The sequence below is a fragment of the Peromyscus eremicus genome, chromosome 16_21 (assembly GCF_949786415.1).
Source record: "Peromyscus eremicus chromosome 16_21, PerEre_H2_v1, whole genome shotgun sequence".
In the NCBI taxonomy this organism is placed as follows: Eukaryota; Metazoa; Chordata; class Mammalia; order Rodentia; family Cricetidae; genus Peromyscus; species Peromyscus eremicus.
Window position 1 is genome coordinate 23,101,441 of NC_081432.1, and position 23,566 is coordinate 23,125,006.

The following is a 23,566-nucleotide window of genomic DNA, read 5'->3' on the forward strand; positions in this document are numbered from 1 at the left end:
TGTGCTTTGGTGTTTTGTCTGTACATCTGTGTGAGGATATGGAATCCCCTGGAACTGAAGTTACAGTTGTGAGCTGCCATGTGGAATTGAATCCTGGTCCTCTGGAAGAGCAGCCAGTGCTCTTAACCACTGAGCCCTGTCTCCAACCCCTTTATTGAATTTTAAAGTTATAGATCCTGTTCCCGGGTTTCCTAATGGATTAAGCTAAGCAGATGGTCACTGAACCCTCCACTCCTTGGGCAAGTTACTCAGGTCAAGGTTTAGACTCTCCTTTTCTGCCTGGCTAGATAGAGATCAGAGAACTGGTTCAGGCAATGAGGAAGCATTTGTTGTCACAGAAGGTGAAAGGAGCAGGGGCACCCACTGGGACCCCAGGTTAGGCGCAAGCCACACCCAACCCCGGATTTCACCGGGAGATCCTTTATTAAGCGGGGAGGAAAAGTTAAAGTGGCCGCTTTCTGACTCAGGCAGAAAAACAGCAGCAAGTGACCTTGTGGGTGTCATTTTTGAGAGGAGGAAAAGGGAGGTCTGTGGTAGAACGGGCTAGGATGCGGTGGTAGAGGAGATAGGGGACAAGGGAAAGGGGGCAGGGGTATTTGTCCCCAAGGGATGAAGGACTGCTTCTGGATAGAGGAGACAAATGTGGCCCATAGGCAAATGGTGGTTTATAAAGGTAAAGGGGATGTTAGGATGAGGTGTTTAATTTTAATTGGGCATGTTAATTAGGTGAGCCAAAGGGGTCTTTTGATTACTGAATTTCAATACTTTGATAGCTGGATCTTGGTAGTCGGCCTCAGGAGGAGGAAGTGGCCAAATAAGGGAATGGACCTTGGTGGCTAGCTGTAGGAATGTGATCTAACAAGGCGGAATGTGATTTAGCAAGGCAGAGGGAATGGGGGAGAAGGGCAAGGCCTGCCAGAGCCACGTGCTCGAGTGGGCTAGTGTCCCTTCAGAAGGTCATTTTGGAAGAAGTCACTTAAGGAGGGAGTACAGAATAGGTTTAGTCTTTTCAGGCTTGCCATGAGAAGTTTTGGCATGAGAACAAATACCAAAAATAGGATCCCAAGGAGCTAAAATTTTACTTCATCTGTGTGACCTTCAACTACAAGATAGCATCTGTTCCCTTTATCCCCATTTTTTGTGCGACATTCTTCACCCTATCCTATGTTTCTCTGCATATCATATTCTGTTGTAGGGCACAATGACTGCCACTATAGAACTGGGTGTGGGTGTGAGGCAACAGGATAGATTCAGAAAAACTATTTAGATTTATAGATTTAGACGAAGAGACCCATATCTAGTTATCTAACCTTCGGAAAAAGCATTTTTCTACCATCAATCCTTGGACACACCTGGTGTTCATAGAACTGAATCCATAAAACTACAGATAAACGGTCACTGACTTTAGGCCAATCTTGAATTACACAGAAGTCCGGAAGCTATCACAAAGTTAATATTGTGATTCCAGTTATTCATGTCTAACCCCCAAACTCAGGGCATGTATCCATTTGCCGTTTTGTGTTTGGGGCTCAGATTACAAGGCCGCTCGCTACACTAGGCAGGATCATGTGGTTGGCAAGAATGCCCCTGCACCTACATCTCAGTTTTGTGTCTTAGCTCCCCTCAGGAATGGAACAGCTGATCAGATGAATGAAGATATCATCAAATGACTAAAAAGGTTTAACTGTTGTTCAACTGGTAGCAGGCTTGCCTGGCCTGCGAGGTTCTGGGGATTGAACCCCGTCTTTGTGAACACACAAAGAGCAAGTCAATTCGCTGGTACTGATACCTTTTTGTGTCAGTTTGTAACTCAAGAGGGAGCTAATCCTGATCAGTAAAATTAAATCTATTTATCACAACTAGGTAACCTGTCAGACACACTGGGTTTGCTTTCCTTATCTTAGGCTCCTTTAGGTGTTTGTTTTTTCTATTCCTTCTCTTTCACAGGAGCAGTCCCCGCTTCCAACTCTTGAGAAACTTATAGCTGAGACTGGTGTTTGCCCATCTTGGATTCTGAGCAATGTTCTAGTCCTGCCGGCGCTGACCGACTGACTTTGGACACATTCCTCTCGCGGGCGGGTTTGGTGTCTTCTGAGGAGCGTGAGGACTAAACTGAAGCCGTCACTTCACGCCGGCTTCAGGGACGCACGTCCGTGCTGCCCGCCCGTCCGCCCGTCCGTCCGATCGTCGCCCACCCAGCCGACCCCAGCCGACCCCAGGCAGCCTCAACGACAACGCCCGGTCCACCCACCCGCCGGGCCCGGAGCCGTTACACGCTAACGCCCCACCCACTGCGGGGGGGCGGGGCCCAGGGCTGCAGTTTCCGGCGGCGAATGGCCGGACGGCGCGTGGCGCTCGGGTCGGCGGCAGCGCGTGCTGGCCGACGAGCTGATGCCTGGCGCGTCCGCCCCTCTCCCCGGCCGCCCGTGAGGGGGCTGCTCGAGCCCTGCAGGGCATGCTGGGAAGGGAGGTGTTCCAAGGGGCGCGGGGGAAAAGGGGGGGAGGGGGAGGCTTGGAATTCTTCGTCCTGCGCCCAAGGCGCAAGAGCGTCCTTCCTGGAGATTGGCCCGTGCCCTGGAGAAGCCTGTCACTTCGGGGCGTGGGGCGGGGCCATCGGGGCCTCTCCGCGTTTTCATTGGCTGAGGGGAGGTCGCGGCTTTCCTCCCGGAGAGTTCGGGCTGCTTCTTTTTTTTTTTTTGCTCCCGCCGGGCGGTGCGTGGCCCGGAAGTGACGCACGGCCCTGGCCGGCGGCCGCCCTGCCCCCGCTTCCTTTCACGCTGTCGGTGGCCGTAGGTGGTCGTGGCCACCGCGCCCGGCGGGAGGTGGCGGCGGCGGCGGCCCGTAATGCCCGGGAAACTCCTCTGGGGGGACATCATGGAGCTCGAGGCACCCTTGGAAGAGTCCGAGAGCCAGAAGAAGGAGAGGCAAAAGGTGCGCTGCGGCCGGGCCGCGCCTCCCGCGGGCTGCGCTGGCCTGGGCGGGGAGGGGAGCGGTCCCTGAAGGGGGACGACCTGTCAGTACCGGGCGCGAGCCTCCGAGGGAAGGCTTCCCCTCGCCCTGCTCGGCCCTCTGAGGTCCCGGGGACCAGCCCCATCGCCACTCTCCCGGACCTGGAGCAGAACGGACCTAGGCTTCGGCCCGACTTCCGTGGCACTTCAGCCCGACGTCGGCCTTGGCAGCCTGGATCTCTGCCCAAGAGATGGGCAGACTCGAGCTGCCATCGCCGCGGATTCTGCCCCTTGCCCCTTTCTTCAGCGGCGAGGCCCTTCATTTGGTTTTTTTCCAGGGCCTTCGAAGAACGTAATTAAGGAAGATGATGGCTTTGCCTGTGTGTTGCTTCTCTGTCGCGGTGTCGTGTCTGCAGCAGTCTTGGGAAAGGCTATCCTAGGGTTACAGTCCTCCATGATTGGGTAATAGAGGCTCAAGGAATAGTATCACAGCCAGGGGTTACCAGGGGTTACCAGGGTTCGGCTGTGATGGAGTTCGTGGGGGTTGTATTACGAATTGCCCTTACTGTCAGTATTTTCAATCCACAGGTATTTATTGAGCCTAATTTGTGCCAGACTCTTTGCTGAGTACCAAGGAGCCTAAACTAATTAAGTATGCAAAATGGTCCCTGCCCACCAGGAGCCTGTAGAGGAATTTTTAGAGGCTCTGCCCCCACCTCCGTCCGAAAAAAAGGGAAGAAAAAACAAAAATCCATCCCCCCCCCCCCGAAACAATAGAAGATCTTAAGGTGCTAAGAAAATGCACAGGTAAAATTTTTACTGGAGGCGTTTGACCTGGAGGAAAAAAAAGAGCTGAGGAGGATAGAAATGACTGTGGGAGAGATGAAATTTGATAAAAATATTTATTCTGTAGAGTGCTTGAGATGAGGGAATACCCTTAGGATTTACCGCAAAGGCAAACTTGAAATAAACTTTAAGTTATGGCCAACCAGTCTTGCTTCCTTCTTCCCTACTTGTATGCCACTTCCTAATGGGCATTGAACTGGCATGCATGCTTATGCCCAGCATTGAGCTGTATTCCCAACCCCCACTTCTCTGTTTTTGTAGAATAAACTAAATTTGGGATTTACATTTTGGCACTTCTGTTTTTTAGTGCTTGGGTTTGAGCTTGACCACATCCACTGCCCTTTTTTTTAAAACCGTTTTTAAGTGTATAACTTGGTGTCAATAAATGTAATAGAACCGTTCAGCTGTCAAGACCACCATCCATCTCGCTGACCTTTTCATCCTCCCGAGCTGAAGCTTTTTGCCCCTGAAAAATTAACTCCCAAGCCTTTGAGTTTTACTACTGTAGGCACCTGGGGTAGATTCTATATGTAATCCCCAAGCAATTATTTTAATTTTAGTTCCTCTTGAAGAGCTTATTTTTCCTTTCACACCTAAATCCTTCGTCTGTCGATGTGTAGGTAATGTTTTTTTTCCCAACCATATCAGCATACAGTAATCTCATCCCTCTTCAAGGTCTTGTTCTACTATTATCTTTGTGATTAGTGTTTTTATATGCTTCCTTGTAAAGTTAGCTTTTCTTTATATATGCTGAACATCTCCCAAAGGTTCTTGAGGAAAGTGACGGTATCTTTGTGCGTCCTTACATTTCACTATGTTCTTATATGTTGGTAGTGTTCACATTGTAAAGTCTCCAGAAATGTACTTGTTGATTGCCCATCATGAAAGAGAACTAGAGATTTGGAAATGGACTGAGACATGAACTAGCAGAAATAAAACATTAGGCCAGGTCTGGTAAGATGAAGATAATTCTGGTTTAGATATGTTGAGGTAATGAATTCATGTTCTTAGAAAATGAATGAAGGTAGAGAAGAGTCTGGAAGAGTGTGTTGAAGGCAAAGACTTAAGCTTCGGCGGAGAGTGAGGAGTAGGAAGACATACAGAGCCGTGGAAACAGGAGACGGTGTCAGGCCCTGTCGCTCTAGTATAGAGTAGTGGAGTTTTCAGCCCTTTGGGATGCTGCAGGGTTTGGACTTGGAGGTGTCACATTGATTTGCTCCATCTTCTTACCAAAGTGCAGCTCTGGAGCAATTCAAACCCCAGGGCTGACTCTAATCTTGCTTTTCTATAGGACTTACTACTTTAGGAAGCTGTGGGCTAGTGTAGTTAATTAAAGATCAAATGATGTAGCACATTTTTTTAAGGCATTTTTACATATTACTCAGTGTGCTCAGCTGTTTTATGGATGAGAAAATTTTGTTAAAACACTTTAAAAAAGTGGTATCAGAATGGTGAAAGCTTGATGCTTGTAGTTTTAGTATAGTGAAGAACTGCTAGCTAATCTTTTCTGAAGCAAGTGATTTGTTTATTTATTTGGCCAAGGGACTCTGAAGGACTAAATTTCCAAATCATTTTTTGTGGTTTGTAAATATTAAAAAACAAAACAAAAAACTTCCCTCCGGTTTGGTATTTTAAAGAAACCTAAAAAAATTTTTTTTTCTTTTTTTAATGTGTATGGGTGTTTTACCTGTGTGTATGTCTGTGTACCACTGCATGCTTGTCCTCTGAGGCCACGAGAGGCTGTCACATCCCCTGGAGCTGCCCTGTGGGTGCTGGCAATTGACTCTGAGTACTTTGGAAGAGCAGCCAGTGCTCTTAACCACTGAGCCATCTCTGGGGTCTTAGTTTTGCATTTTAAATTGAAGTTACAGAATTGTGCCTTTGTGTTTGGCTTTTTTGTTGTTCTGTTAACCTAAACACAGTCTTAATTTTCAGGGTTATAGTCCTTCTATGGAAGTGTAACAATTGGTTTTATATAATATAAATTACATAGTTTTGTTTCTCTTTAATCTATCAGAAGTCAAGGAGAACTATGTCTACTAGTAAGTACATACCTGTTCCATGCACTTGGGAGGTGGAGGCAGGAAGGTCAGGTGTTAAAGGCCACCCCGAGCTACGTGAGAACCTATCATAAAACAGAAGAAACAATTCAGGGAGGAAGCATGGTGTGAAAAGAACATAGACTTTTAGGTCAGACAGGGCTACATTCCATTCTGTCCTTTCCACCTGCAGAATAGCCTTTAGAACTTTGGCAAGTATTCGACCTCTTCAATTCTGTTTCCTCATCTATAAAGTGGCGGCAAAGATAATACAGGTTCACCATCCCTTATCCAAAATCATTGGAGCTAGATGTGGTTTGAAATAACCAGAAATCATTAGAAGGGTTGGGGACCTGCAACCTTAATATTAAATATGGATAGTCAAAATAAATGGGTGGGGTAAATAAAGACTATATAAATAGCTTCACATTAGTTGTCAAATGAATTCATGCCATCGAATGAATTCAGATCAGATAAAGTTTTGTCTCCATATAAGTTACAAAAACACTTTCGGTTTTCAGAGCTTTATGGATTTCGGAATTTCGGATAAGGGATTATGGACCTGTACTTCCCTGATAGGGTTGTTATGAAGATTTAAACAAGATAAGCCGAAAACATTACACAATGATGGGTAGGTACTCAATATATTTTTTTCCCTTTTGGAGATGTTAGTTTTTATTTGTATTTTAATTTGTAATTTTGAGACTTCATTCTTTTTCTGAGGAGGAACTATTTAACGTTCCTAAAAATCTTAGGATGGGATTAGAAATGTTATAGAGACTGAGTCTTGAAAAGGCAAGAGGTGGCATGACAAATTGAAGCAGGTAAGATGCAGACTTCGAATTACTAACCAGTGTGGATTTCTTGCAGGTAGAGTGTTGAGTGTAACTATAGGTTGAGCTTAGCCAGCTGGGGAGTCATACTTGAGCTTTAGTCTTCAAAGGAGAGCTTGTCACTGTTTGTTTCTTTGTCTACAGAGTGATAGAAGGAAGTCAAGGCACCATTATGAATCAGATGAGAAAACAGAAACAAGAGAAAATGGCGTTACAGATGACCTAGATGCTCCCAAGCCTAAAAAAGCTAAAATAAAAGAGAAGCTAAATGGAGACACCGAAGAAGGACTTAGTAGACTTTCAGATGAGTTCTCCCCATCTCATAAGTCGAGAAGAAAAGACCTCCCAAACGGAGATGTTGATGCCTACGAGAAAAGGTCAAAGCGAGTGTCATCCTTAGAGAATTCTACTTATAAGTCAAGTGATAGAGTGGAGGAGGTACACATCATATTTACTACCTTGCATATGGTGTTGTCTTTGAAATGTAGATTGACTTGATCTTTAGGTTCATTAGAATTGATTCTGTACTATTTTCTGCTTAGTGTCTAATGTTCTTATTTGAACCAGAGAACCAGAATAGCTGAAACCTGAGCCTTTTCCTCTTTGGCCCTGTTTCTTTCACTGTATTGTCTTTTTTTTTTTTTTTTTTTTTTTTGGTTTTTCGAGACAGGGTTTCTCTGTGTAGCTTTGCGCCTTTCCTAGAACTCACTCTATAGCCCAGGCTGGCCTCGAACTCACAGAGATCCGCCTGCCTCTGCCTCCCGAGTACTGGGATTAAAGGCGTGCGCCACCACCGCCCGGTCCACTGTATTGTCTTTTTAACATTTATTTATTTATTTTTGTGTGTGGAGGTGACATCACTTTCCCTTCTGCTACATGGGTCCTAAGTTCAAACTCAGATTGTTAAGCTTGGCAGCAGGTGCCTTTAACCACTGAAACAACTTGCTACTACCCCACTTCCTTTATTTTATTTTATTTTTTTAAATTTTTTTTTTTTATGTACATTAGTGTTTTGCCATGGACGTTGAGTCCCTTGGAACTGGAGTTACAGACAGTTGTGACCTGCCATGTGGGTGCTGGGAATTGAACCTGGGTGCTCTGGAAGATCAGTCAGTGCTCTTAACCACTGAGCCATCTTTCTAGCCCCTGTTTTGTTTTCTTGAGACAGAGTTTCTCTTGATATTAAATTTGGGGAAGTATAGTAGACATGCTTAGTATAGAGTCTTCTCTAAGACCTACTGTAGTAGTGTTTATTCATTTGTTTGAGATGGGGTCTCATATAGTAGCTCAGGCTAGTCTCAGACTTCTCAGGTAGCTGAGGATGACTTTGGACTCTTTATCCTTTTGACTCTGCCTTCCAAGTGCTGAGATTACAGGTGCATACCACCTGTTTTGGAGACAGGCTCTCACTCAGTAGCCCTGGCTGGCCTGGAATTCCGAGAGATTCACCTGCCTCTACTTCCTGTGTGCTGGGATTAAAGGTGTGCCCAACTATTCTGGCTTTATAGCTGCTGAACCTCTGGGGATACTTTCTTTTTAGAAGTTTTTTTCCCTCCCTCTTATATGTATGAATGTCTTTTTTGCATGTATATACATGCTCTATGTACATGTCCAGTGTCTACTGAAGCCAGAAGAGGGTGTCAGACCCCCTGGAACTGGAGTTTCAGATTGTTGTGAACTGCCACATGGGTGCTGGGAACTCAACAACATGTGCCTCCTGAGTGCTGGTATTAAAGGCATGCATCACTGTGCCTGGCCTCTCTTTTTAATAATAACTTATTACAATCTTTAAATCTGATAATAGCTAATAATTTAAGCCATCCCCATTATTTCTTTCTGTTGTGCTAGGAATCAAACCCTGGTATAGGCACTGAGGTTAATTTATGTGAAACCCTTGGAGGATTGTGGGAAGAGGTAAATCTTTGTATTGCTGTTCTGTATTTTTCCACTTGTAAATTTGTTATTTGCCAAGAAGCACATATGTTAAATTGAGTTCAGTAAGGGCCTACAAATCTGTTTTGCTAGTAGAATGTACAGATTGCTCCTGGCTTTGTTGAAATTTGCCTAATGCAATGTAAACTGTTGATTATTGTGTGTGTGTGTGTGTGTGTGTGTGTGTGTGTGTGTCTATGCCACGTGGCTGTGGGTGTCCAGGGAAGCCAGAAGAGGCCATTGAATCCCTTGGATGTTGGTGAGCCACCTGACATGGGATCTGGGATTTAAACTCATGTCCTTTGCAAGAACCAAATTTGTTCTTAAGTGCTGAGCTGTATTCACACGCTGGTTATTTTATTCCTGTCAAATTAGATTTCAGGAATTCTGCTTTTAGGAATTTATGCTAAGGGTATACTGTGTACAAAACTATATGAATTAGCCGGGCGGTGGTGGCGCATGCCTTTAATCCCAGCACTTGGGAGGCAGAGGCAGGCGGATCTCTGTGAGTTCGAGGCCAGCCTGGTCTCCAAAGCAAGTTCCAGGAAAGGCGCAAAGCTATACAGAGAAACCCTGTCTCAAAAAAAAAAACCAAAAAAAAAAAAAACCAAAAAACAACTATATGAATTAAGTATAATGTCCATCATAGCAAAAGTCTAAATAGCCTACATGTCTAATAATGGGCCATTAGTTAAATAGAATATGCTGTCTATGCAGTAGAACAGTTATTCCTGCTGGTGGCACAGTCCTTTAATCTCAGCCCTTGGGAGGCAGAAGCAGGTGGATCTCTTGAGTTCGAGGCCAGCCTGGTATACAGAGCTGGTTCCAGGACAACCAAGGCTACACAGAGAAACCCTGTCTCTACAAACCAAAAACCAAAACAAAATTCAAATTACACAATTATGTGTATATATTTATATAAAAAGACTAATAGTGTGAGATACATCAATAGTGGAAATAGCTTTTCCTGGCTCTGCAATCATCCAAACAAGATTGTAGAGGCATCTAGCATATTCCACTAATAAATAAATAAATAAATAAATAAATAGATAGATAGATAGATAGATAGATAGGGGGCCAAAGAGATAGCTTTGTAGTTAAGAGTGCATGTTCCTCTCCTAGAGGACACAGGTTCAGTTACTTCAGCTTTTTTTTTTTTTTTTTTGGTTTTTTGGAGACAGGGTTTCTCTGTGTAGCTTTGTGCCTTTCTTGGAACTCGCTTTGTAGACCAGGCTGGCCTCGAACTCACAGAGATCTGCCTATCTCTGCCTCCTGAGTGCTGGGATTAAAGGAGTGTGCCACCACCGCCTGGCTACTCCAGCTCTCTTAACTCCAGGGGACTTGATGCCCTTTCTGGCCTTCTTGGGCACCTGCACACATGTGGCACACACATAGACACATAAATTTAAAATAAGGTTTTTTTTAAAAAGACACTAAAGGATGAAAATCTGTTTTTGAAAATACTTTATGGGATTGGGCATGGTGGTGTATGTCTTTAATTCTAACACTTGGGAGGCAAAGGCAGGTGGATCTCTTGAGTTCCACAACAGCCAGGGCTACATAGTGAGATTCATATTTGTGTGTGTGTGTGTGTGTGTGTGTGTGTGTGTGTGTGTGTGAAAGAAAAATAAGCTTGCCATTTATGGAAATGTTTGGCCATGTACAACTGTAATTCCATCACTCTTAGAGGTGGATGCAATCAGAATTAAGGGCCGTCCTTTGCTGCAGTCCAGGCTATATGAGACCCTATCTGGGAAGCCCCCTCTTTCCTTCTCAAAATGAGTAAAAGTCAATATAAACTATATTTTTTAGAATTTTGGTTTCATTTTGACAGAGTCTAACACGTGAACAAAAGGAAGGAGCCTTCTCCAATTTCTCCATTTCTGAGGAGACCATAAAGCTTCTGAAAGGTACTGTGATTTTCATGTCATTGAAAATTTGCTGCTAATTTTATAAAACTCTGGTGACTTTTTTGACTGAAGGAAGAATTTAAAAGATAAATAGCCCCCTCTTTTTAATTGCAGTTATTTCTACATCATTCTTTTTCTTTATTCTGACTTGTTTTAACTGTAAGAGCTATATGTGTTTGTCAAATCAGACCATTTTATTCTAATTCCTGTTTGGGGTAGGAATAACTGTAACCATTACTAGGTCTAGGTAGTGTGTCTTTAGGTAGTCATGGAGAAATAAGGATTGTCATTTTCAAATGAATTTACTTTTTCCTGATGCTAGTCACAAATTTTAATGAAATCTCATTTTACAGGTCGAGGGGTAACATATCTCTTTCCTATTCAAGTTAAAACCTTTGGTCCTGTATATGAAGGAAAAGATTTAATTGCTCAAGCCCGGACAGGAACAGGAAAGACATTCTCTTTTGCCATACCCTTGATTGAAAGGCTCCAAAGAAATCAAGAGACAATTAAAAAAAGCCGCTCACCAAAGGTAACGGTTATTAAGGAAGTAAAAGCTCTTAACATTAATGAGGAAAAAAAAAAGTCTTTTGGTTTTTGGTTTTTTTTTTCCTTGGTGCTGGGATCAAACCCAGGGCCTTGTGCATGCTAAGCTCATGCTCCCCCACTGAGCTGTACCCTAAATCCTGAGAGAATTATATTAGTCTCAAAGTCAGCTATACACCTCCCCAATAAGAGTCATTACCCCTTTTTTTATAAAGTTAAGTTTTGATTTCTAAAGAAAAAATTTGTTGTTTTTCACATAGGGAGATTTCAAGCAAAGCTGAATTACATTGGTTAATGAGCACAAGTGTACTGTCTCTGGATATATAGACATCTTCCATAACTTAGAGTTACAAAGTCAGTTTTCCTTAGAGAATTATTTTTATTTAGTGTATTTAGTGGCTTTTCTCTTTTCATTCCTGACCTTTGCTTACAAATAATGAATTTTCCAATGAGGTATTTACTTGGTGATTCAGTAACTATTCAAAATTATTTCACAGGTTGACTTTTTATGAAGAATATTACACCAGTGATATTGCTATTATTGGGTACTAGAGCTATGTCTTAATTTATAAATAGTAAAAATGAGTTAACAGAGAGAACTAGTAAAACTCTAGTCTACAATTTGACATTTTAGAACCTGGGTGCACTTTAAGGTTTGTAACAGTGGAGAAGAGAAGTCATCATAGTGATTTGAACAGGTACGTTTGTGCTGTCAGGTACTCCTAATGCTACACTCGAGAGGCAAAGTCATATGTATGTGAATAGAATGACATCATAAGGGCTTAGGAGCCACTATCATATCTATTAGCTGTGTTGGTTTTCCAAGATAAATTGTTTTTCTTTGTTGAAATTAGGGAAAGTTGCAAGTAATGAAGATAGGAAACAGTTGCACCCTACCTTAGTCTGTTAGAAGGCTGTTCCTGAGATCACAGCTCCACTACTTCTAGCTGTGGGAGGGACCTTGGGCACGACTTATAACTTCACTGTGACTCAAGTTCAATGTCTATAAAATTGGAATATTAATGCTGCCTCACCTGTTTTTCATGATAAAATCACTAATTCACTAATCACAATCACTAATTCATACGAAGCATACACACCGAGTATATGAACCATCTTGACTTTAACAAATACTTTTTGAGTTTTGTTCTGTACCAGCTTCTTAAATACAGCGAATACAGTGCCTCTCCTGACAAACTTTGCATTCATCGACCTTACATTTGAATAGATGAGCTAGACAGTCAGCAGGTAGTGTACATTGTCTGTCTATAGATACATATCTGTATTTTAGGGCAAGTTTGAAGTTTGAAGGAAAAGGAATAAAGAGGGACAAGGAAATCATAAAAAGGCTTGGGAACCTCATTAAGGAAGTCTCTTATATTTTATTTTTATTTGTTTTTTTGAGATAGGGTCTCATGTAGCCTAGGCTGGCCTTGAGGTCACTATATAGTTGAGGACAGTCTTTTTGCCTCCCAAATGCTAGGATTGTAAGGGTGCATTACCACACCTGCTTTTGTGCAAAGCTAAGGAATGGACACTAGGCTTTGTGTATGCTAAGCACACACTTTACTAATTGAACTATTCCCAACTCAGGAAAGTAACTTTTGAAATCTGATAAAATATGCCGTAGTAAATACAAGCTGTTCTTGTTGATATTTATGTTCTCTGTCTGCATACCCTAGGGCTGGAGATTAAACCCAGTTCATGCATGCTAGATGATTATTCTGCCACTAGCAATCTGCCCAGCGCTGTCTTTGAGTGCTTAAGAAGTTAATGTTGAGGTTCTTCCTCTAAATGCATCTTTACAGAAGTGTCCTTTCAGGTTGAATTTAGATCAGCCTTTAGAAAAGATGTGTCTTTGTTTTTTAAACTTCTTGCTTAGGTGCTTGTTTTGGCTCCAACAAGGGAACTGGCAAATCAAGTAGCCAAAGATTTCAAAGATATAACCAGAAAACTCAGTGTCGCGTGTTTTTATGGTGGAACATCCTATCAAAGCCAAAGTGAGTAAATACATACACTAGTCCAAAGCTATGTTGGTTTTAAATCTAAAGAAGTCATGGGAAAGCATCTTTCTGATTTTTAACAGTCATGCTGGTTTTCCTCTCACAGTTAATCACATTCGGAATGGGATTGACATCCTTGTTGGGACTCCAGGGCGTATCAAAGACCATCTGCAAAGCGGCCGTTTGGACCTTTCAAAGCTGCGCCATGTTGTGCTTGATGAAGTAGATCAGATGTTAGATTTAGGTTTTGCTGACCAAGTTGAAGATATCATTCATGAATCCTACAAAGCTGGTATGTCCTAGTTGAAAAAAGTATATTAGCAGCTGTTCTTTGATAAAAGCTTAGAAATTTTCATTTCATAATTTTTATTACCTTGTCTCTTGGTATTCTAACAAAATTAAAGTTATTTGGGATCTTTTCCCTAAAAAAGGAAACTATAAAAGCATACTCTGAATCTTCTCTTGATTATTCTGTAATCATTCCATGTAGATTTACTACTTTATAAACCATTTCTTGAGTTGTTCTTTCTTAAATTCTTTTCTTCCTAGTTTAGTTTTCTTTTGTTTCATTTTGAAAGTTAAACGGATACATTGAGGTTTGTATGTTGAAAGTTTGCCCCAAGTTTTTCATTTTTCATTTTTTTGTTTTGTTGTAAAGTTTGGGGTGATTTTTAAAAGCTGGCTACCTCATGGGACATGAAGAAAACACTTGAATTCTTTTTGTTTGTTTAAGATTCAGAAGACAATCCTCAGACCTTACTTTTTTCTGCAACTTGCCCACAGTGGGTATACAAAGTTGCCAAAAAATACATGCGGTCCAGATACGAGCAGGTTGACCTGGTGGGGAAAATGACGCAGAAAGCTGCGACCACTGTGGAAGTAAGTAGCTTTGCCAGCGTGCAGATTTTAGCTCTTAATTGGTGTTTAACATTTGAAGTTGAATGAAGCTGAATTCAAGTTTGAGGTACCTCCTGAAGCCTCACCTCTTTGCCTGCCCTTAGTAAGACACATGGTAGTGCTGGGGACTGTAGCTTAATGGTAGAGCACTTGTTTAGCATTTGTGAGGCTGTAAGTTCAGTTCCCAGCTCTCAAAGTAAAGTGCATTGTAGAAATACATTGTATTTCTACAGTCTGAAACCTAGGAGCAGATAGAACAGGAGTGGGGGTGTGTGAACAAGGAAGGCCTAACTTAAAAGCAGCAGTAAAACATGCTGGGACTGTTTATTGCTATAGAGGCCAGGTGTGACGGGGCATGCGCTGAGGAGACTGAGCCAGGACTATCCCATTAGGTTGAAGTCAGTAGAGGCTACACAGTGAGGTACAAGTCAGCCTGAACTACAGTATGACACTGAAGAGCTGTCTCAAAAACAGTAACACATCCAAAACAGGGGAGAAGAAAGAAAAGAAGCTAACAGAAGGCAGTTCTTAGTTAATGAGAAAAGAGTATTTATTACTGGGACCAGTAAGATGGTTCAGTGGGTAAAAGGTATCTTTGGCCAAGCCTGATGACCTGAGTTCTATCTCAGAACCTATATAGTCAGAAGAGAGAACTGACTTCTGCAAATTGTCCTCTGACCTCCACACATGCACCATGGTATGCAAAAACATGCAATGCAATAAGTAAGTGTAACTAAACAAACTTTCTTGTTTGGTTTTTGAGACATGGTTTCTCTGTGTAGTCCTATCTCTCCTTAATCTTGCTCTGTAGACCAGGCTGGCCTCAAACTCAGAGAGCGGCCTGCCTCTGTCTCCCAAGTGCTGGGATTAAAGGTGTGCACTACCACGAATGACAAAAAAATTACAGAATGCTATGTATAGAATCATAGTATTTTAAAAAATACAGGATTCTTAGCACCTCAACAAATCAAAAACATGTAATGCTCAATGGATTTTTTTAGGTATTTATAAAGTGTAAGCCCAGAGAATGAATATTAACATGATTATATCTTGAAAAGAGGACATTGGCATGCTTTATGGTCAGAGGAAGGATGTTCTCAAACATGTGCAAAGATTGAATGGTATAACAACTATGTATTATTTTTTAGGCTTTTTAAAATCCCCTTCATATTTTTCACTTCTGCATTTAAAGTATTACCAGCTATGATTTCATTTTCATGTATGGAAGGCTGGCTTCAAATTTCACTTGATAGTAGAAGATGACCTTTAACTTCTGATCCTGCTGCCTTTATGTCCCAAGTGTTGGGATCATTGGCAAATGCCACTACACCTGGTTTCTGTGGCACTGGGGATTGAACCCAGGGCCTCATGCATTCTTCCAACTAAGCTACATCTATTGCCCTACCTTGACTTCACCTCTCAGATCTTGAGAATATAGGCATTCATGCAACACTAAGATTGGCTGTTTTTTGTTTAAAGCTTTATTTTTATTTCATATCTATGAGTTTTTGCCTGCATCTGTGGCATTGGATCACCTGGAACTGGAGTTAGATGGTTGTGAGCTAACGTGTGGGTGCTGGGAACTAAATCAAGGTCCTCTGGTAGAGCAATATGCTCTCTTTAACTACTGAGATCTCTCTCCCAGCCGTGTTTTGTTTTGTTTTGTTGAGAAGGTGTTTCACCCCGTAGCTTTGGTCTGGTCTGGAACCTCCTTTGTAGAGTAGGCTGGCCTTGAACTCAGGTTGCCTGCCTCTTCCTCCCTAGTGCTGGATTGAGGATGTGTACCACCTCACCCAGCTGTTTGTTGTTAACAGTGTCTTGCTATGTAGCCCAGGCTGCCCCATATCTTGTCACCACACGTCTGTGTTTTGAAATTACTGGAGTGATATCATACCTGATTCCCCTTCCCACCTTGTACTCTTTGTTTGAAAACAAAACAAAACAAAACAAATTCATGTTCTATCTTAGTCTTCTCTGGTCTTCATTTTTCTGCTGTGTACCCCTGTCATGTTACTTCATATATTGGTTAAATTGGGGGTTTGATCTGATTCGGGTTTTTTTTTTTGTTGTTTTTTTTTTTTTGTTTTGTTTTTTTTTTTGAGATATAGAAAGAGCAAGATTTTGTCGTGGGTGGTATAAATAACTTTTAGTTTTCTATGTCCTTTTTGACTTACTTTGCATGTAGTTTATAGTTGACATATTACATTAATTTTTTTTTTTAAGAATAATTTAAGCCAAGGTTGGTGGTGCTTGTCTTTAATTCCATTATTGGTGTGTGTGTGTGTGTGGTGGGCATAGGCAGGCAGTTCTAGGCCAGCCAGGCTACTTAGTGAGACCTTGTCAAAATAAAAGAAAAAAGGAGTGGGGGCTGGATAGATGGCTCAGAATTCTTGGGTAATACATGCACATGGTACACAGACATACAGGCAAAACATCCACATACATAAAATAAAAATGGCTAAGTTCTAAAATTATACCCAGATGATAGGGCCAGTGAGCTAATCTAATTAATGGGTAAAGGTGCTTGCATCCAACCTGATGATGACCTGGATTTGATTCCTGGGACCTGCATAGTAGAAAGAGAACTGACTCCCACAGGTTGTCTCTTAGTTCTCTACGTATGCACCGTGGTCTGTGTTCTGTGCAAACATGCTTACACTAAATACATACATTAAAGATGAGCGGAATAACAAAAACGAGTATTAGATTTAAAATGTTGTGTAACCTTTTTCAAACATTTTATTGTGTTAAATTTGTAAACAGTTAGATAGGTTAAAAGGATTTTACAGTGAATATATTTAGATATATATGTACTTAGCATCTAGATCCTATTACTAATGTTCTATTTTCATTTTTATCTTTTTGCTAGTTTTGATTTCTTGAGGGACTAGGAACTTGCTGTGTAGCTAAGGATTGCTTGAACTCCTGATCTTTCTGTTTCTCATTTGAATTGCACCCTCCTCTTTATCTGTCTTTGGGGTTGGGTCTGGCTGCGTACCCTAGCTCAGCAACCTTAGAATCCGACAGGGGGCTGCACCACACCTGGCTCATTGCTTTATTTTCTTGGTTATGTATCTGTCCATTCCTGTATTCACCTGGCTTTTATTTTATTTTATTCATTGTTTTTGGTGCTGGAGATTGAATTCAGGCCTGTCTTGTATATAATTCAGTATCATCTAGTATTATATTTATGACAGATAACCACACTTATATCTTCATCACCCCAAAATGCAGCTCTGAAATTTAGTGAGTCATTCCCTAGTCTGTCCTTCCCCTAGTAGGCCCTGGCAACAGTTAATCTTCTATCTCTGTGAATATACCTGATACGGATATTTCATATAAATGTAATTATACCATGTGATACATCTTTGTGTTTGATCTAAATTCAAATAATATTTATTTTCATCTTCCTTCCACCGCTAGGGATTGGCTCCAGAGCTTGTATATGTTAGTGAAATGTTCTACCATTCAGTTACATCCTTATCCCTTCTGCTTGGGTTTCACTCTTAGACAGGCTAGCCCTGAGATTCCTGGCCAGGTATGAGTCATCAGTCCTGGTTTATGCAGTGCTGGGGATCTAATCCAGGACTTCATTTATGCTAGGAAATCATTCTGCCAGCTGAGCTTACGGCCTCAGTCCCTTTAAAAAATAATTTGTGGGCTGGAGAGATGGCTCAGAGGTTAAGAGCACTGACTGTTCTTCCAGAGGTCCTGAGTTCAATTCCCAGCAACCACATGGTGGCTCACTACCATCTGTAATGAGATCTGGCGCCCTCTTCTGGCCTGCAGGGATGCATGCAGAGAGAACACTGTATACATAATAAATAAATAAATCTAAAAAAAAAAAAAATAAAAAAAAAAAATCTTTAAAAAAAAAAAAATAAGTGCTTTAAAAAAAAAAAAAAATTTGTGATGAAACATAATTTTGCCTTTTTTTTCTTTTCTTGAAGCATTTGGCTATCCAGTGCCATTGGTCTCAGAGACCAGCAGTTATTGGAGATGTCCTTCAGGTCTACAGTGGATCTGAAGGGAGGGCTATTATCTTCTGTGAGACCAAGAAGAATGTAACTGAAATGGCCATGAATCCACACATAAAACAGGTAAGCCTTCTTTACCTTTTCTAGATAATTGAGACACATCAGTAGGCAAAATTCACTCGTCGTGGACTAAACTTGATAGTTTATTCAAAATAATTTAGTTAGATGACATAGCAAACTTTTTCTTACCTTAAGTCATAATAGGTTGTTTTTCTTCTCCTTCTGTTAACAGTCAAGCCAGGACCTTATTTATGCTACCTAAATAGTATGCTACTGAGCCAGCCCCAAGAAATTTAAAAGTCATAGTATGGGGCTGGAGAGATGCCTCCACAGTTAAAAATAAATACTGCTCTTCCAGAGGACCCAAGTACAACTCCCAGCACCTAAACAAGGCAGCTCACAACCACCTATATATCCAGCTCCAGGGGAATCTCTCTGGGCACCTGTACTCACTTTTACATGCCCAAACATAGACACACGCGTACACATAATTAAAAGTAAAGTAAATCTTAAAATAAAAATCATAATAAAATTTGTGTTTTTTGAGGTTTGTATGATATTAGGAGGGAATTCTGTCAGTTTTCATTAGAAACATTTTAAGATGTTAGTTTTGTGTGTGTGCATGCCTGTACAGGCCCCCAGAGGCCAGAGGAGGACACCAAGTGTTCTACTCTGTCATTTTCTCCTCAGTCACTTGAAGCAGGGTCACTCACTGAACCTAAAGCTATTGCTAGGCCAGCTGCTACCATTTCTCCAATGATCCTCCTGTCCCCTGTCTTCACCATACGTCCAGAACACAGTCATACTAGTTTCTTACATTGGCTCTGGGGATTGGAACTCAGACTTATGCAACAAATGCTCATACCCAGTAAGCCATCTCTCCATCCCTTTTTAAAACATTTAAAATATGGTCTAGAAAATATGAAAGTTGATATAATCAAGTTTAGTTGGTAAGAATTTTAATATTTTATTTATTTATTTTTTTTTTGTTTTTCGAGACAGGGTTTCTCTGTGTAGCTTTGCAACTTTCCTGGAGCTCGCTCTGTAGACCAGGCTGGCCTCAAACTCACAGAGATCCGCCTGCCTCTGCCTCCCGAGTGCTGGGATTAAAGGCATGTGCCACCACCGCCCGGCCGAATTTTAATATTTTAAACTTGTGTTATAAGAAAGAATTATAGTCTGGCAGTGGTGGCGCACACCTTTAACCCCAGCACTCGGGAGGCAGAGCCAGGCGATCTCTGAGTTTGAGACCAGCCTGGTCTACAGAGTGAGTTCCAGGACAGCCAGGGCTACACAGAGAAACCATCTTGACAAAACCAAAATAAATAGATTAAACAAATAAGGTTTTGTGTGTGTGTGTGTGTGTGTGTGTGTGTGTGTGTGTGTGTGTGTGTCAGTGTCAGGCTAGCTTCAGCCTTCTGAGTGTTTGGATTAAAGTTGTCCACTACCACACTGGTTCCAGAGTAGTTGTTCTTCTCAGTATAAATATGTTCATGATAGTATTCTCCGTATACTCATTCAGTTATTCCCCATTGATCCACCGGATGATGTTCATTTGTTCTTTCCAGTCCCAAATCTCACCATTTCACTGTTTCAGCAGTAGTCTTGTTCAAATATTTGTAGTGTTTCCCAAGTAACATTTCTCACTCAGAGTCCTTAGCCCTAATGTTTCTTTTTTATCAGTTGAGTTCCTTTTTCTAACATTCTTTTTTCTATCTTTTTTTTTAAAGGTTTATTTATTTATTTATATAGTATTCTGCCTCTATGTATGCCTGCCAGCCAGAAGAGGGCACCAAATCTCATTACAGATGGTTGTGAGCCACCATGTGGTTGCTGGGAATTGAACCGGGGTCCTCTGGAAGAGCAGCCAGTGCTCTTACCCCCTGAGCCGTCTTTCCAGCCCATCACTGATTTCTTACTATTGTCCAGATCTCAGCTTCAGTGTCACTTTCCCTTAGTGGTAGATTCTCCTTTGTTACTCTTAGGCCACCTTGCACTTGGTATAGCTGTGTCATACCGTGTTCAAAATTCCTGTCAGAGTCCTAGAACCTCCGGCTTTCCTTCCTTCCTTCCTTCCTTCTTTCCTTCCTTCCTCCTTTCCCTTTTATTTTTTGTTTTCTCTTCTCTTTGTTTGAGAAGGGGCCTCACTATGAATTCCACATTGGCCTCAGCTTTCCATTCTTCCTGCCTCAACAGCACTCAAATATGCTGACATTATAGGTGTGTATTACCATGTGTGGCCCAGAGCCAATTCTTTATGACTGTTCTCAAACTGGCAATTCCAGACACATAGCAAGTACTAAGTAAATTAATTTATATACAAAGTTTGCATGCTAAGGGGGCTGGGATGTAGCTCCACTTGTAGAGTTCTTACCTAGCATGCACAAGACCTTGGGTTCACTTCCCCAGTAGGTATGGTCATATATGCCATATAGTCCTAGCACTTGGGAGGTAGAGGTAGGAGAATTAGAAGTCCAAGGTTATCTGTATCTAAATAGCAAGTTTGAGCTCAGCCTAGGCTGTATGAGGTCATGTTGTTTTTAAAGGTTGGCTACTTAGGCTTATATACTGTCAGACTTTAATCATGGCTAATGAATTTTTTTTTTTTTTTTTTTCCTTTTTAGACAGGGTTTCTCTGTGTAACAGCCCTGGTTGTCCTGGAATTTACTCTGTGGCCCAGACTGGCCTTGAACTCACAGAGATCTGCCTGCCTCTGCCTCCTCTGCTGGGATTAAAGGTATGTGTGACCACTGCCCAGCGGCTAATGGATTTTTCACTATAGTAGTAGGTAGGGATACTATTAAAATATTAGGAGAAATGGGCTGGAGAGATGGTTTAGTGGTTAAGAGCATTTGTTGCTTTTCTAGAGTCCTGCACTTACATGGCAGCTAACAGCTGTCTGTCTGTAACTGTAGATCCATGGTATCTGACACCTTCTTCTGGCCACTCTGGGCACTGCAAGGGGTGCACAGACATCCATGCAGGCAAAATACACCTACGTAAAACAAATTAGGAGAAGTATTTCAGATACCAATTACTACAGCAGAAGTAGGTTCAGCCTAATAAAAATGACAGAAATACCAGGCTGGAGAAGTGGCTCAGTGGTTGGAGAGCACACTGACTGCTCTTCCAGAGGACTTGGGTTTGATTCCCATCATCCGTGTGGCAGCTTAGAACCATCTGTAACTCTCGTTCCAGAGAATCCATGGCCTTGAACACAAGGCATGCCTATTGTGCATAGGTGTACATGTGGGTAAAATACCCATGAACATAAAAACAAATACCAAAATTAGAGAAAAGCAAATTAAATGATTGGGATATAATTTTTGCCTATTAACAAGGATTATGATTTATAATAGATTGGCATTGGTGGGTAGAGTATAATTAATAAATACAGAACATTGAAAGGTAAGTGGGTACAACTAATTTTTTCCTTTCTTTTTTGAGACAGGGTTTCTCTGTGTAGCTTTGGAGCCTGTCCTGGAACTTGTTCCTTAGACCAGGCTGGTCTCGAACTCACAGAGATCCGCCTGCCTCTGCCTCTTGAGTGCCAGGATTAAAGGAGTGCACTACCACCGCCCAGCACAACTAATTTTTACAATAGCTTGGCAATAACAATTAAAATCTTAGGAGCTAGAGAGGTGGTTTATTGGTTAAGATTACTTTCTGCTCTTGAAGAGGACTCGGATTCTATTCCCATCACCTACTATCAGTTGGTAGCTATCAATTATTGTACCTCCAGTTCTGGGGATCTAATGACTTCCTCGTCTGACCCCCATGGACACTACACATATGTGGTGCACAGACATACACGCAGGCAAAACATCCAAAAACATAAAAATATATATATTTTAGAAGATTTATTTATTATGTATACAGTGTTCTGCCTGCGTGCCAGAAGAGGGCACCAGATCTCATTACAGATGGTTGTGAGCCACCATGTGGTTGCTGGGAATTGAACTCAAGACCTCTAGAACAGCCAGTGCTCTTAACCTCTGCCATCTTTCCAGCCCCATAAAAATATTTTTAATAAAAAAGTTAAATTTTTTTTTCTGGCTATTGAATCCAAGGTCTTAGCTATATTTAGTAGTCCTCTTCCAACTGAGCTCCAAATATTCATTATATTTGACCCAGAAATTCAGTTTCTAGGTAAGTATGCTTCTGAAACACATATGGGCATATCCAAAGATGTAAGTAAATTGTTTTTCACTGCAGCATTGTTTCTGTGAAAATTTATATACAATACAGATGTTCATCAGTTCTTTAGTGAGATACTGCTAAAATAAGTCTTTGCGTCCATATGAAAACAAGTTTGTGCACCTTAAAAAATTTAGTGGAGCCGGGCGGTGGTGGCACACGCCTTTAATCCCAGCACTCAGGAGGCAGAGGCAGGTGGATCTCTGTGAGTTGGAGGCTAGCCTGGTCTACAGAGAGATCTAGGACAGGCACCAAAACTACACAGAGAAACTCTGTCTCGAAAAACCAAACAAAAACAAAAATTAGTGGAGTTTACACTTACAGATATCAAAAATGGCTGCATTATATTAAATTTATAAATTAGGTTGTAAAACAACATATGTAGTTTCTCTCCCCCTCCACCCCGTTTTTTTTTTGTTTTTTTTTTTGTTTTTTTTTTTGTTTTTGAGACAGGGTTTCTTTGTGTAGCCCTGGCTGTCCTGGAACTTAACTCTTTAGCCCAGGCTGGCCTCATACTCACAGAGATCTGCCAGCCTCTGCCTCCAGAGTGCTGGGATTAAGGGCAATGTGCCACCACTGCACGGCTGTAGTATCTCACTTTTATGGAGACAGATTTGTACTATACTAGTACATATCTATACATGTCATATACTAGTGAGTGAATTGTGTTTTTATTAGAGACTAATTTTTATTTTGTGTATGAGGATATTCCCTGTATGTGGTATTCCTACATGCAGTACCCACGGAAACCAGAAGAGAGCGTTAGATCTCACAGGAGTTACAGTTCTGAGCCACTATATAGAGCCTGTGAAGACCAGGTGCTCCTAACTGCGGGGACATCTCTCCAGTCTCAGTCTTGTGTGTGTGTGTGTGTGTGTGTGTGTGTGTGTGTGTGTGTGTGTGTGACAGAGGGAGGGAGAAAGAGAGGAGAATTGGGTATCTGCCATGTTGAGTGAGTGATGGTCAGAGGACAACCATGGACGTCAGGCCTGGCTTTCCCCCTTGTTTGCCTAGTGTAGCTTGCTGGTGAGCTTCTGACATCCTGTCTCAACCTCCATCTTGCTGTAGAAGCTTTAGGATTACAGCCACTACAGAGTCTGGCTTTAGAAAAAATTCTGGGGAGTCAAGCTCAAGACTCATTCTTGCTGAGCAAGTACATCAACCCTGAACCATTTCCCCACCTCTGATGTATATATTTTATTTATTCTTGGTTTTTTTGAGACAAGGTCCCACTATGTACCATGGCTGACCTGGAGCTTGCTTAATAGACCAGGCTGGCCTCAAATTCATAGAGATCACCTGCCTCAGCCTTGGAGTGTTGGGATTAAAGGCACTTACAAGAACCCTGGCCTCGTGTATTTATTTTAAAAGAACAAAA

At 41.7% G+C, this 23,566-nt stretch overlaps 1 protein-coding gene across 1 annotated transcript in view; it reads left to right on the top strand.

The window, feature by feature from the left end:
* The first annotated feature begins 2,799 nt into the window (after window positions 1-2,799).
* Ddx50 (DExD-box helicase 50) overlaps window positions 2,800-23,566 on the top strand; it is a 34,225-nt gene continuing 13,458 nt past the window's right edge. Inside the window, exons 1-8 of the mRNA XM_059281375.1 lie at window positions 2,800-2,931; window positions 6,811-7,104; window positions 10,433-10,508; window positions 10,862-11,040; window positions 12,937-13,054; window positions 13,164-13,349; window positions 13,791-13,936; window positions 17,905-18,054. Of these exons, the coding sequence (XP_059137358.1) occupies window positions 2,845-2,931; window positions 6,811-7,104; window positions 10,433-10,508; window positions 10,862-11,040; window positions 12,937-13,054; window positions 13,164-13,349; window positions 13,791-13,936; window positions 17,905-18,054 (1,236 nt within the window). The 5' untranslated portion in view covers window positions 2,800-2,844. The remainder of the gene's footprint in view (window positions 2,932-6,810; window positions 7,105-10,432; window positions 10,509-10,861; window positions 11,041-12,936; window positions 13,055-13,163; window positions 13,350-13,790; window positions 13,937-17,904; window positions 18,055-23,566) is intronic.